Here is a 14,486-nt window from a genome sequence, read left to right on the forward strand (position 1 = left end):
ACATACACACCTCTGTATAATTCAAGCCCCTCCCCGCCCTCCCCACCGGTGCATCAGCGTCTTAGATCGTTCTTTGTGTGTGTTTGTGTGTTGGCTACCCGTTCGCTGTAGCTGCGCCTGAGCGTTTTCTTCGTTGGCGTGCGTGTCTCTCCTTTCCTGTTGATTTTTTTTTTCGTAGTTGTGCCTCCGTCCCGCTGCGCGCCCGCGCGTGTGCGTCGGTGACGCTCTCCCTTCCTCTGCGTGTGTGTTCACGTTTGCTTGTTTGCTCTCTCACGCTGTCGTTGAACTCCCGCTGTTGGCCACGTCCTGTCGTTTCCTGTCCCCCCCCTCTCTTCCCTGCCTGTCTGTCCCTTCTCACCTTCACTCTCTATTTCTATCTGTGTGTGTGTGTGTGTGTGTGTCTATCAAACCCCCTCTCCCTTTCCCTTCTCCACCACACGACTGCCACCCCTCCCTCTCCCCCGCCCCCCTTTCTGTTTGTTCGTTGTGTCGCGTCTCGCAGCTCTTACGCCTGACTCCCTAGTTGTGCTCTCTCTCTCCTTTCTTTTTTTTTTTTCGTTCTTCCGTTCTCCTTTCCCTGTGACTCGCATCGCATTGCTGTCCTTTGTGCTCGCCGAGCTTCCTCCCGGTCTTGCGGGCGCGCTTCTCCGGTGTGCCCCTTTCCTCCTCCTCCTCCGCCTCCGCCTCCTTCCATCCTCCATAGCTGTCATCTGCTTTCACCGCGAACTCCGTTCCCTTGCCCTTTCCTCCTTGTCGCTTGCCTGTTTCGCTTATCGACTCCCTTTCTCGCTTCTTTGCTTGTTGTGCATGCCTTCGCCCGCTATCAGTGAATCTCGCGTCACATTTTTCCTTTTTTTTGTTGGGCTTTTCTTTTTTTTTTTGGGTTGTTTGCGTGCTGCCTCTCAAGCTCTCCTCCTCCCCCCTCTCGCCTTCCCTTCTCTCACGTCCCTCTGCGGCTGTCTCTTCTTGCGTACATCTCTGTGCTGGTGGTCGCTGCTCTGCCGTTGATTGGGGCGCGCTTGCCATCTCTCGTCGTTCTCGTTGTTGTCGTTGCTATTTTCCGCATCGTCATCTGGGATATCTCGCCGCCCTCCACTCAACCGTTAACCCATCACGTGTGGCCCCCTCTCCCTCCTCCCTCCCTTTCTCTCTCTCTGAGTACCTCGCAGCTGCCGCGCGCGAATATTGTTGAGCATCCGTCTCTCTTTGAAGTAGAGCCTCTCTCTCTCTGTGTGTGTGTGTGTGTGTGCTCCTCTGGCGTGCGGCGGAAGGAGGCGGTGTGAGGCATCGGGCAGAGATTGGGAGCGTGTGGGCTGCATCTTCCTTTCCGCCGCTGCATCCTTCTCCTTCTTTGTTCTGTTCTCGCTAACGCCCACTTTCTCCCGAGTGCACAACGCTATCATCCTTTTTCTTCTGCGGTGTGTGTGTGTGTGTGTCCTTCCCCTTCCCTCGGGTCTGCCGGCTGCCAATTAGCTCCCTCTTCGTTGCCACGTATGTATGTACTCCTCCCCTCCCTCCCTCGCCCGCTTCGCTCTTGAACCCTCTGATCCCCACCACCCCCGCCCCGCCCTGTCCTGCCCTTATTGTTACTCTCAGCGTTATCGCCTTCTTTCTTTTTTTTCAGAAAAAAACATTCGCTCGACTGCTGTGTGTGTGTGTGCGGTGCTCACGGGTGTAGCTCGCTCTGCCTGTGTGTCTGCGTGTCGTAGCCTTCCCCCCTCCCCCACCCCCAGTCTTCGGTTTACGTTCTTTCTTTACTTCGTGCGCGCGCGCTTGCCGTTGTCTGTGTGGGCGCACGCACAGGCGTTTGGTAGGTGAATCGGCGGCGCATGCGCGTACCCTCTTTCCCTCCTCTCCTTCCACTTCACACGCCTCGTTACCCCACGCGTCGCACAGCATCTGTGTGGCGACGCGGGCCTACGGGCCGTTCTTTTCCGTGTTTCCCTCTTCGTACAGTGACGGCAGTCGCTGAGGCACTCCAGCCAAACGGTGCTGGAAGCACAGAAAGGCTCGAAGAGCACGCGCGCGCACCAACACGCGTGGACACCCACACGCACGCACACAAAACATACAGTGATGGACTCGGCGTCAGGCATTAGTGGCTCTGCATGCGGGTCCAGGCATAATCGGCCACGGGTCTTCTGCGTTGTCTGCGGAAGCTGCAGTGAGCATCTTATCCTCCGCAAGTCAGGCCTCAAGTGCGCGAGCTGCGTAGGGAAGTCGTCGAACAAGCACTACGCTAAGTTGCAGAAGCGGCAGGCAAAGAAACTCTTTTCCAATGCCTTTCCAGCGCAGAGCCCGACTGCCGGCTTAGACACCGCCTCCTCCGTGCAACCCGGAGACTGCAGCCAAACCAATCGCCTTTTCAGCTCTGCTTCCTCATCGCTACCACCAGCCGTGGAGGACTACAGCGGCACCGCCGGAGTGTCCACGGAGCGCAGCAGCACCTTGCACCCTATCGAAGAGTACATCAGCGGCACCTCGGTGTACCGCGCCGTCATGGAGCAGGCATGCTACTCCGGTGAGAACGATCGAAGCGGCGGCGAGGGCGGCAGCGGCGATCGGCAGACACTCATGAGCGGTGCGGACGGCGTCACCCGATCCACATCCGACGCGCTTAGTAAAGCACATCAAGAGAACACTGCGTCTGGCTCACACACCAACGTCTCCTCCTCGGCTGCTGCCGGCGATAATGCTGGAGATATGCGTCGAACATCTCCGCCCCTTATGACTCAACGCCAAGAAAGTGGCGATGCGCAGTGCAGCGACCCAGGTTCGGCGAAGAGCGGTAGAGATGGCGTCGGCAAGACACCGCTCTGCCGAGACTCTTCACTCATCCCTCCAACGCCGATTCTCCACAAAGTCACAGAGAAGGAGTCCAACAATCAAGCTCCGGCGCGTTGCTACAAGACGGCGCCGTCGCGCTTGCCACCCCGCCACGGGCCTCGAGGGACCAAGGGCACGCCGCGTCTGCCACCGTCCGCGGTCGACGTGAGTAGAGTGTCCGCAGCGCATACGGTCTCTGCAAAGTCCAACGGAAAGGCGACGGGCACCTCCTCGCTGAACGGCGCGACTGCGTCCCCGCCGTCCTCCGCCATCAAGGCGGTGTCCGCCGCAGCTCGCTGCGTTGAGGGCCAGGACTTGATGCCCGAAAGTGGCAACAGCGTGTTGCGCGACGCCACCCTGCCACCCGCCGAGCCCGCCGCCGGCCAGCACCACTCGCACCCCAGTACGCCGCGCGGCGACGAACGTACCACACCATTAGCAGCGAGCCTTTCCCAAAACCCCACGCATCCTCCGCAGGTGCTGCGGGCCTCCAGACAGTCACCGACGACGTTCCCGGACGCGAGCTTGGGTCTGCCAGCGCCGCGAGCAGGCAGCTGCAACACATCCATCACCTCCTCGACGATGGAGCGCGGCCCCGCGTCGCGACTGCCGCTGCTTCACTCGCACGCGGACAGCAACGCGGGTACGCAGGTCCAACGTGATTCCCAAGGTGGAACTCGGCGCTTGAGCGCAGCGCCGTCGACAGTGTCAACGCTGCCGAACACGTCGGTGCGGCCCGTAGACGCGCCCGGGGCTGCCGGCGCAGGAGCGCCGTCGCTGAGCCGTATGCCAAATTCCTCAGGGGCTACCGCCGCTGCTCTCGACAACTGTCATAGCGTCGGCAGCAGCAGCCGATGCCGGCACAACAAGCGAGGCAGCCGCGGAGGCTCCTCCGGCGACTCGGAGTCGTCTTCGTCCAGCTTGTCCGATGACGCCTCCGCCATTGATTCATCGTTGCCCTCAGTGGTATCGTCAGCGACGCCAGAGGCCGTCATCGGAGAGGACGGTGCTGCCACCAGTGGGACGGGCACGAAGAAAGCGCTGCACGGCGGCACCAACGCCCTCGATGTGGGCACGAAGAAGCGGACAAGACAGGTGCCAAAGTCGGTGGACAGCACAATGGAGAAGAAGGGGGCAGGCGGCAGCGCGGGCCACGGGCTTGCGACAACGCCCCTTAGCGGCTATATCGATGCCTTGCACATAACCGTCGAGTCTGTTCAGCCACCGTTGCTGAACGGTCCAGAGACGACGACATCCGCCCCTTGTGGTGGTGATGAGCTACCGCAGGCCGCAACGAGCTATAACGACGAGAGTAGCACTACCACAGGTGACACACACAGCCGCTGTGACTCGATACGCAGTGGCTCCTTCCGCACAAACGACGGCTACCAGCGGCAGGTGTACGTTGTCGGGCAGTCGGGCAACTTCAAGGTGACGCGGCACATTCGCCAGTGCAGTGGCAGTAGCGATGTGCTCGCCGGGCGGAGCAGCGCCGCCGTTGCCTCGTCTGCGTCTGGCACGCTCACGGCGACGCGTCTACGCGGCCGGCAGCAGCACGGCAGCTCGGGCGACACCATGGGCACTGGCGCGGTGGAGGTGAAGAGGATCTCGTACCGCATAATCGTCAAAAACCGCTGCAGCGGCGAAGTTCTCTTGACGCAGGAGCGGCGTCTCTACACCCAAATCATACCCGCGCTGGAGCGGGTGAAGGCGATCGCGGGCGGCGAGCTGCCGGCGGTGCCGGTGAAGCGGCTGCCCAGCCTGCGGTTTGCCACGGAGGTGTTCACGGAGGAGCGCCGTGCAGAAGTCGAGGCGTTCCTTCAGGCCGTCGCGCTGAGCCCCTTTTATGTTCGCCACCCAGAAGTGGTGAAGCTGCTCGGGCTGGAGCTGTACGTGACCGACGCCGGCGCGGCCGCAGCGACCGGTGCCGCAGCGGCGAAAGGCAGCCGTGGCAACGGAGCGGATGCTCATCGGCCCAGCAAATCACCACGCGCCATGCATACGAAATCATCACCGTCGATGGGCGTCGGCGCCGACATCGAGGTAACACCGCTGGCACGAAGAGGGGCTGCTTGTGACTCGAAGTATCTTAGTCGTCACTCAAGAGATGGCGAGGCCGGCGTTAGAGCGGCTGCGGCGACTGGCCGCGGTGAGGCGGGCACCGGCTGCCTCACAGTAGACGCCCTCAACGCTTATTGCTCCTCGACTATGGGGGGCGGTGGAGGCGACACCGCTGATAGCAGGAATTTCTGCCGCTCGCAGAGCTGCTCCAGCGTGCAGACCTCTTGCTCTTCCGTGGTGCGTCGTCGCAAGCTGGACGAGGTGACCATGGAGGACCTCGAGCACATCCAACTCGGCAATCTCATCGGCCGCGGCACTTTCGGTTCTGTCTACCTGGGACTAGTGCAGACCCAACGTGGCTCGCTGATGGTGGCCGTGAAGGTGATGAAGGTCGGCGAGGCGGTAGCGCCGTCGGAGATGGAGAGCCTTCAACGCGAGCTGGACGTGCTGTGCGCCGCCCGGCACAAGAACATCATCCGCTTCCTCGGCAGCTCGCTGAATACGACGACGCGTGACCTGCGCGTCTTCACGGAATACGTGGAGTGCGGCACCATCCGCTCCCTTGTCGACCGCTTCGGTGCCTTGACGATGCTGGCGATTCAGCAGTACATGCAGCAGATACTGAGTGGCCTGCAGTACCTGCACAGCCTCTCGATCGCACATCGCGACATCAAGGGTGAGAACATTCTCGTCACCAAAAATGGCCGTATCAAGCTCTCCGACTTTGGCAGCAGTACCGGCGCGCCGTGCAAGGTAGTGGCCGCTGCCGAGTCCCCTTCCAAGGTGGGAAGCGGCGGGAGTGCGGACAGCGCGGCAAACGGTGGCCTCCCGGTCGGCTCACCGCAGTACATGGCGCCAGAGGTGATTCATGGCACCGTCAAATCGTTTGCCGCGGTCGACATCTGGTCACTCGGGTGCGTCGGGATTGAGATGATGGATCGACCCATCTGGCGCGAGAGCCCAAGCACAAACCCGTTCGTCTTTCTCTATCGCATCAGCCGTTGCGGGACGCCCCCGCACGGGCTGCCAACGGACGATGAGCTCGCCGCGCTCAAGGCGGAAGGCAAGAAGACGGAATGCGAGGGCTTCTCCGTGTACCTGGAATTTCTCAGGAGCTGCTTGCGCGTTGACCCGGAGCAGCGCCCGTCCGCGGCGGAGTTGCTCAAGCACCCCTTCATGACCTACCCGTACTCGAAGCACCTCCGCTGGATGCCGCCGATGCCCGCTACCGCGAAGCCCTCAGCTCTCAAGTCTTCATGATTGGCGAAGGTGCGCCCCGTCGCACCGATCCGTGTGCGTGTTAGTGTGTGCTGTTCATGTTGTCGTGTGTGCACATACGTATATACCACACATTTATATCTATGTTTTCTGTTTTTGCTCGGTGTCTTGTTTTCGCCGTCCCTTCGCTCTCCTCCCGCCCCCCCCCTGCGCACATGGGACGTACGTGTGTTGTCATGGCGAGGGTGTCGCAGTGTTGTGTGCGTGCCAGTGGGTGCTGCGAGGAACGTGCTTGTGTGCTTGTTTCATGCTCCCCCTTTTTTGCTTGCTCTTGCTTACTTCGCTTGCGGATGTGCTCCCTCCCTCCCTCCTGATCTCTCTCCATCTATCTATATATGTATGCGTGTGTACGTGTACGTGTGTCTGTATTTTGTTGTGTGCATGCGTGTTGTCTGCCTTGTCCGTGGGCGAAGGTTTTCCCCCCTCTCACTCTCCGCCCTTCTGTTGCTTATGTGTGCACGTGTGTGCCTCTTGTCGGTTAGACCGTTGTCGCGAGTCCCTACCATGGAAACATCCTCCTCCTCGTGGTCCCCGACACGAGCGCGGTATGTGTGCGTGCAGGTGAGCGGCAGGGTAGTGTGGCGAGCGTCGCTCTGCTCGAGGGGACCCGATGAAGAACCAGAGGCGTTGCCGCGAGACAGTGGTGCTCCACGGCACCGTATGCGGCCACTTTTCTCTCCAACCATGCCATCACGCTCCCTTTTCTCTCCGATGCCCCCCTCCCAGCCGTCAACTGTCCTCGCGTGTTCATCTCATCTCCCTCCCTGCCATCGCTCGCACCCATCAGACGCTGTTGCGTCGGCTCTCCGCCAACACCGCGGCACTACAAGCAACCTCGTTCTCCCCCGCAACATGAACACAAACTTCAGGGGGTAGGCGAAGAGGCGCGTACACGTAGCTCACACAAACGCGCGAGACGCACAAAGGCCGGACAAGTGCATCCACTGCAACACATCGATGAATCAAAATCGCGTGGCGGCGGCGGCTTGACCCGACAGCAGGCCACCGCCGCTTCCCTTTCCGTGAACATCACCACTCTTCTCCCTTCCCTTTTTTTTCTGTCGCTACGCTATCCAGTCCCAGCATGCTCCCCACCCCGCCCTACAGGTGCAGGTCTACAGACCCACATCAACACACTGGGAGCCCCAGGCAGCTCGGCTTGGGGAGGCTGTGTGCACGCGCGCACTAGCGGGCGGCACATCCATACGTGATTCTCGTCCCCTTTTCGCCGCAGCCGTCACGACTGATGAAGAACCGCGCACACGAACCACTCGCGGAGGCGGCGCAGCCGTTGTGCAGGCGGGGGGCCTCTGAGGGCCCTGGCCTGAGGCTGGCGGACTTCCTCCTCGAGCGCATGCGGCATGCACCTGAACCACCCCCTATTACCTGCACGACAGCCGCCACCGCCCTGGGGCAGGACCCTGGGCGCGGCCCGCCTGAATCCAGGCGTGCAGTCCACGGGAGTGTCGGTCTGGCGCCGATGACGGGGCATTTATGGGAAGGGACGGGGAGAGACAAGCAGAGCCGGTGGGACGCATGGCCTCGACGGCGGAACGGCTTGTCCTCCACGACCAGGATTCAGCCGTAGTGCGACAGAGGTTGATGGAGTGTAGCTGTATGCGCATATATGTGTTGGCTTGTTCGTGGTATAGGATGTCAGGCTGAGCGAAGAAAAAGAAAGTGTCTCCTGGTTGTGGGCGCCTCTTTTATTGCTATGCATTTCTGCTGTTCTGCTGCTTTCCGGGGTCGCAGCCACTTGGACAGCGGGAGGGTCGGTCCCCTGTACCACCACCTCTCTCCCTCTCTCGCAATAACGCTTCTCGTGCCCACCGCCCACACCCACTCCGCTCTGAGGCGCACGTTTCAATCATCTGCTGTATCTTGTGTGCTCTGCACGCCTGCGCTCGGTTGTGCGCAGGCCGTCGAAGGCTTCAAGGGAGAAGGGGAGCGAAGGACAACAGTCGAGGTCGTCGCGGCCATGCGTTCGCGTTGCCTGTTGTGGTCTCGTTTAGCTTGCGAGGGACTTCTCCCGGTCATGTGCGTGCGTGAGGTGCTCGTGGGCAGCGGCGCGTGTGGCGTTGCAGAAGAGCTTCTTTGGCTCGCTGTTTTTCCCTGAATGTCGCTGCGCTCCCCACCGCCCCCCCCGCGCCGCTCTGAGAGAGTCATATGTGCCCCAGCTGCTTTGGCCTCCTCTGAGCTCACGTGCAACGGCGACTCTCCCTCATTCTTGTCTTCGCACACCACTACCCACCGCGGTCGTCGAGCAAGAAAGTCACGAGGTAAAACTCTTGTGTTCCTGCTGCGCTTCTTCGCGCGCGCCACCTTGATTCTCCGTTTTTCTCTTCATGGCGCGCCCTCGTGCGTGTGCTTCTTCTCCACATGTCTTCATATGCTGCGTGTGCGTGCCTCTGGGGTTGGTGGTGCGTCGTGCAACGCGCGCTTCTCCCTCTAACCCATCCATCCACTCCACCCCCCGGGCGCAGCAACGAATGCCCCGCCCCGCCCCTCTCCAATTCGTTCCTCATTTTTTTTGGCCCTCCTGCCCTGGTCTCTTATCTCCATCTCGGTGCGCTGCATGTACACGGGTATGTGGTGAGGACGTAAACGAACTCTCAGCAAAGAACTGCACACGCTCTTGCGTGTCAGTCATCGTAATAACCGCCACCACCACCGCCACAACACCGCCACCCCCCTCCCTCCCCCCTCTCCGCACTGACAACCTTGTGTTTCTACTAAGTTTAGCGCCCCCTTTTTTGCGTTTGACACGGCAGTCTGACCACGTGGGTGAGTCGCACCCTAAGCCACCGCGCTGCCCCCATCACCTGCGCGTGCGCACGACTCCGTTTCTGCCTCCTTCGCAGGCAGCAGCTCCCACCCCTATTCTCTCACGACCATTTACCCTCGCCTTCACGCTTGCGAACGCACGACGGAAGGACAGACTCTGACACCCGATTCTCGATCCTTGCCACCGCTACCGCCACCTTCCCTCCCGCTCACACTTGTGCGTGGATCATCCTTGGTGTTCCCCACCCTTCCCCCTCCCCCTCCTGTGGGAGCCGCCGTTCTCCTTCCTTGTTTTTTTTCCCCGCCTAATTTGCGCGGTAGCTCAACGAAGACCCAACACACCAGCGCCCGTTGAAAAGCAGGCACCCACATCAACGCCTCCCCCCCTCCCTTCCCCCTCCCCTGCAGGCCAATCAAAGCCCGTGAACGCTCCAGCAAAACCAAGAGAACCACACGAGAAGGAAAACAATACAGACGACGAGCGCCTCATCTCCGCCCTCTGACTCTCCTGTCCGTGGGTGTGTGTGAAGCGGTTCTTTGTTGGACAGATATTTGTTGCCCCCCCCCCCTCCTCCTCCTCCTCCCCTCTCCTCCCCATCATATATATCTATATATCTATATATCTCCCCTATTGTGCCTCCCCCCTCCCCCCCTGTGGGTTTGACTTGCTTGCTTGCGGAGCAACATATCTTACTTTGCGCACCACGTCGGCCTCTGGCTCACTCTCGCACTCGCGCGCGCGCTTTACCTTTTCTCCTCCTCCTCTCGCTTTTCTGTGCTTCTCTGTGTGCTCTGCCACCTGCGTTTTATGCGTGACTGTAGCTGCTGTTGGGTTGCTGCTCGCTGCTCGCTACTGCTGGTGCTGTCGTCTTGTCGTCGATCATCATCATCATCATCATCTCTCTCTCTCCTTCTCTCCCCTGTCGCCGCCGTCCTCTGCTTTCTTCATTTTTTCCCTTTTTTGTTTGCTTTCGCCTGCTTTGAGATCCCTTCCCCTGCTTTCTCGCACACCCTAGAGCTTGACAAGCGCATTATTCGCTACCCTTCGTTTCCTGCTCATTTCCTTTCGCCATTTTTGGGCCTCGTGCGCGGCGCGTATCGAGAGAACGACTCCCCCTCCCTCTCCCTCCCCTCCCTTCCTTCCACACTCACACCCACACCCACACCCACCTACAAGCAACAACGGAAAAGACGGGGCTGCTGGGAAGCGTCACGCAGCATCGTCGGCAGCGAGCGAGAAGAAGGCGAAGAAAGGGAGCGCAAGAACGGCAACAACAAAAAAGCGTAGCCACGCCCCATACCGACACAGCTATAAGCTGATACGAAACATCGGACAGGCGGCGTCATAGCGAGCGGTGATAGCGGCAGAAAAGCAGAGTGAGCGTACCGTCCACATAAAAGAGGTGCAGACGCGTATAACAGATACGGACATAGCATATTGCTCTTGAGCGCATTCGTGACTCTCTCTCTCTCTGTGTGATACTCCTCTGCTACGTCTCTGTGGCGTCTGCCAGCGTGTCTGCTCCCTTGCTAGTGAGTATCTTGAGGTGCTCCGATCTCTCTCGTTTTTTTTTTCTTTCCCTTCGTGTACGTTCACCTTTTTTTTTTGTTTCTCCCCTCTCCCCGCCTCTCTTTCCCTGTCACACTGGTGCGCACCTTTTTGTTTTCCTTGTTTGCGAGTGACACCCTTTCCTTGGCTTGCGTGCCACCGTTTGCTTTGTGCTCTGCTGCTCGTGCCTCCCTGTGTGCGTGTGCGTGTGCGTGTGTGCCTCTCTGCCTGCTCTCTCTTCCGGTGCTCGTCTTTGCAACATATCATCAATATCGAACGGCGGATACACACACACACACATATATATATATATATATTGGTGTATCCTCATCTCTCTTCCCTTCCCCCGCCTTGCCACCACCACCACCACCACGATCCCCTCTCTCTCTCTCATTCTCTCTCCTTGTGAAGAGTTGTAGTGATAGTCGTAGCCGTGCTGCAGAGATCGGTGCAGGCCCATTCTCTCTCTCCATATAACGGCTGCCACTTGTGCGTCTGCCTCTCTTCCTCTTCTCTCTCTACGTGTGTGCGTGTTGCTTGCATCGACTCCCATTTCTACGTTGCTCGCTGCTGCTGTTTTCCGTGTTTGTTTGTTGACGCCACACTCACGCGCGAGGGCGCCGCGTTGACTCCCCTCTCCCCCCTCCTTCTCTCTCCCCATCCTCACCGTCGCCGGCCTCCTTCTCTGGCCGCTGTTCTCCGTTTCTTTGCGTTTTCCTTTGTTATTAGTGTCGTCGCTTCCCCGCCGCGCGTGCCAGCGTGACTGCGCTTCCCTCCTCCCCTCCTCCTCTGTAGTTGTACAACGTCCCCTCCCTGCTTGGTACCAGCTTCCGGCGCCTCGCTCACCTTCTCCCCTCCCGTGTCCCTCCCCTTGCACGGACGTGGAGGACGAGGTGCATCCTTGGACAAGGACAGAGCCGCCTTTGCGAAACAGACATTACTTTTCCATCGTTGACGCAAAGGGATCAACCAGCCGCGCCAACGAACGGGACACGGTGCTACAGCCGTTACACTTAACGGGCTTTTATCACCTCCTAACACGGTGGTGGTGTGGTGGTGGTGGTGGCAGGCACGACTGCGCGAAGGCAGCAGCTGAAATACAAAAAGAAAGCTATTGAGGACTTATACACACTCCTAACAAGGAGATCCATCCGAGCACGAGTCTTGGCTTCTCACAGCAGGCCTTGCCGCTATCGGGTACGAACGCTTTCGGCGAATCTCACCTATCAAGGCCGCGACTGAACGGGTACGGTCCTGCCCCGGCTCTGATGGCGTCGTCACTGCCGCACCGCCAACAGACCTTGCTTCAGGCGCGCACAAATGTGGCGGCGAGGGACACGGCAGCCGTTGCCACATTGAGAGCGAAGGCGGGCTCGAACGGCAGCAGCCAGAACCTCCGTCCTGCTGCTCAGCGCCTTGAGCGTACACAGAGCTCGTTTAAACAGACGGACATCTCGCAGCGCCCCTCATCCATAGCCCCCAATGCCGCTACTGTCGTATTACTGAGGCGCATGCAGACGCGCGACAATGGCCGCGCTGGCGGCACGGGCGACAACGTTGCTGCAAACGTTGCGCCATCCCATCAGTCGGTGCAGCGGCAGCGCCTGAGGGCCCAGATGCCGAATAAGATCACACTTGCCAACAACGACGTCACGGGTGAGGCGCCGAAGCCGTCATCTATGGCCGAGTCAGCGCCGAAGGCAGGAGCGCAGCGACGCAGGATCGTAAAAAGTAACCGAAACGCTGTCGCTTCTCGTGGCCCGGCTGAGCCTTTGAAGGAGCGCAGCCCCGCCATCAAAGTCAACGACGGCAGTCGCCGCAGCGACAGTGCGACGGCGATGAATGCACCTGCACAAATCAAGGTCGCGGTGCGCGGCGGTGCACGAGGGCCGGCGTCTCAAGACAACCCGCTCGCCATAGGAAACGACAAGCGTTTCTCTGCACAGAATGCGCGCGGCGGGATTTCTACGGCGACGCTGTCACCGTCGCACACCACTATTACGGTCTCGGATGACTACTCTGCCGAATTTAGCGTCCGAGAAATTTCCGACGTGCTTAGCCCCATGACCCCTGCGAATCCCACCAACCAAAAGACCCCACAGGTGCAGCAGCAGCAATGGCAGGGCGGCGGCCGGATCTACGACCTGAATGCTGGCGCCAACGATGACAGCTTCATGGACGGTGACAGCCCGATCGAATTTGTGGAGGAGGACTTCGAGTTAGATGACCCTGTGCCTGGCGGCACGAGGCACAACGACCTTGACGGACAAGTTTCCGAGGTTGGCCCTGGTCGCTTCTCCAAGGCTGGGGCATCAAACCTGGACACGTTCCAGCAGCAAAACCATGTGCCATCGGCCGCATCGCGAGGGCCGGCCCGAGGAGCGACTCTGGCGAGCGGCGCTACCGCAACACAGCACGCCGATGGGGCTCATCACTTAACCACCGAGGGCACCATGGACAGCGGCCCTGCCGGCCCTGACTCCAACCGTGACTCCCCCAGTAGCGCGCCGAAGGAGCGGGCCGAGCATGCGAACGAGGCCAAACCCCATAACGGGCCCGCGATGATCAAAGTGCCGCCGCTGGCGCTCGACGCGATCAACGCGAATCGCAAAACCGGCAAGGCGTCGTACAAGGTTTCCCACCCCAAGCCGGGCACCGTCGTGCCCGACATAGAGAGTTCGTCGACGGAATGCTCTGATATGCCGAACAACTCTTCCCTACCGGCCAACTCTGAGGCGCCGGACGTGACGGACGGGGTGCCGAACCGCCCCCTGGAGCGACGAGGCGGCGCGAAGAAAGGCAGCGGAGACGACAAGTCAGTGGGTGGCGCCCACAATGGCTCTTTGCTGTCGGACAGTGCCGTGAACGGGCATCGCACCGGCGCCGCCGGTCCCTCCGCGTACAAAGGCAACCCCCAAAACTACGGGAGGCACGGCATGTCCGTCATGCCGTTTGATGATAGAAGCAACGGCTCGCAAGACTATGGGGCGTCGCCGCCCCGGAATGCATGCGAAGGCTTTGGTGGCAACTCTGGAGGTTACGGGATGGATGCGGGGGCCTCTGGCTCAGTGCAAAGGCAGCGCTGGCTTGAGGAGGCGGACAAGCAGAGTTCAGAGGAGTCCAGGCCGCCGATGACCAGCGTGAAGAAGAAAATCAAGTGTTGTGCCGTCATGTAGCGCCCACGCATACACGCCGACACAGATAGCGAAAGGGTGCACAGGTGATGGGGTGATGTGGGGGTGGGTGGCGGATGTGCCTACCCACGTGGACGCTTCTTCTTTTGTGTATATGGTGTGCTCGTGCACGCGTGTTGTGCGTTGCCGATGACTCTTCGTGATGTGTAATGGCCTCCATTACCGTCTTGCTCCACGCCGCAGCAGCCGCGGATCGTTGTGCTACATTGGAGGCTTCTCCTGCTCCCACCCCCTCCTCCCTCCCCCGATGCGTCCGCTTCGGGCCTGCATCGCCCTCCCTTTTACGTATATATATATTTCCTACATTGCTGCTTGCTTTCCTCGTGCGTAAGAGCTGTCGGGCTACTGCGAGGCCCTTCCTTCTTTGCGTTTCTGCGAGCCCGTTGTATTGCGCATCTTCATTGTTGTGTGCACGCCCTGATGATGCCGGGCTACCGAAACTCTGCGTGCGTGGTGTTAGGGTCCAGCATCTCCACCCTGTGTGTGTGTGTGTGTGTGAGGGGGAGGCCAAGCGGCCTGCAGCCGGCCCTTGGGCGCGGCTGCGGACTTGTGGTGTTGACGGATACGTGTGGACTGGCGCGGCGCTGAGGAGACGTGCGCTCATGATCAGGCTTGTACCCGCTCACTGAGAATCGTGTCGGCGATCAAACCATTATCGGGCGCCATGAGTTCTTTGTGCGCAGGCACAAGTCTCTCCGCGGGCCTCTTCTGCTTGACATGCTCGCTCCTGCCAAAGGCCTGCGGGCTCAGGAGAAAACGGAATGCCCCTGCTGCCACAGACTCATGGCGGCGCC

General features: G+C 60.1%; 2 protein-coding genes across 2 annotated transcripts; both read left to right on the top strand.

Moving 5' to 3' along the window:
* Positions 1 to 2,076: 2,076 nt before the first annotated feature.
* Positions 2,077 to 6,147, top strand: LDBPK_071050 (protein kinase, putative; the record flags this gene model as incomplete). The annotated part of the gene is made up of 1 exon (XM_003858492.1): positions 2,077 to 6,147. One exon carries the CDS (start codon positions 2,077 to 2,079, stop codon positions 6,145 to 6,147), a length of 4,071 nt encoding a protein of 1,356 aa, XP_003858540.1.
* Positions 6,148 to 11,766: 5,619 nt separating this feature from the next.
* LDBPK_071060 (hypothetical protein, unknown function) lies at positions 11,767 to 13,674 on the top strand (the record flags this gene model as incomplete). The annotated part of the gene is made up of 1 exon (XM_003858493.1): positions 11,767 to 13,674. The coding sequence occupies one exon, from the start codon at positions 11,767 to 11,769 to the stop codon at positions 13,672 to 13,674; it is 1,908 nt and encodes a 635-aa protein (XP_003858541.1).
* Positions 13,675 to 14,486: the final 812 nt, after the last annotated feature.

This window comes from Leishmania donovani, chromosome 7 (assembly GCF_000227135.1).
Source record: "Leishmania donovani BPK282A1 complete genome, chromosome 7".
NCBI classification, from domain to species: Eukaryota; Euglenozoa; class Kinetoplastea; order Trypanosomatida; family Trypanosomatidae; genus Leishmania; species Leishmania donovani.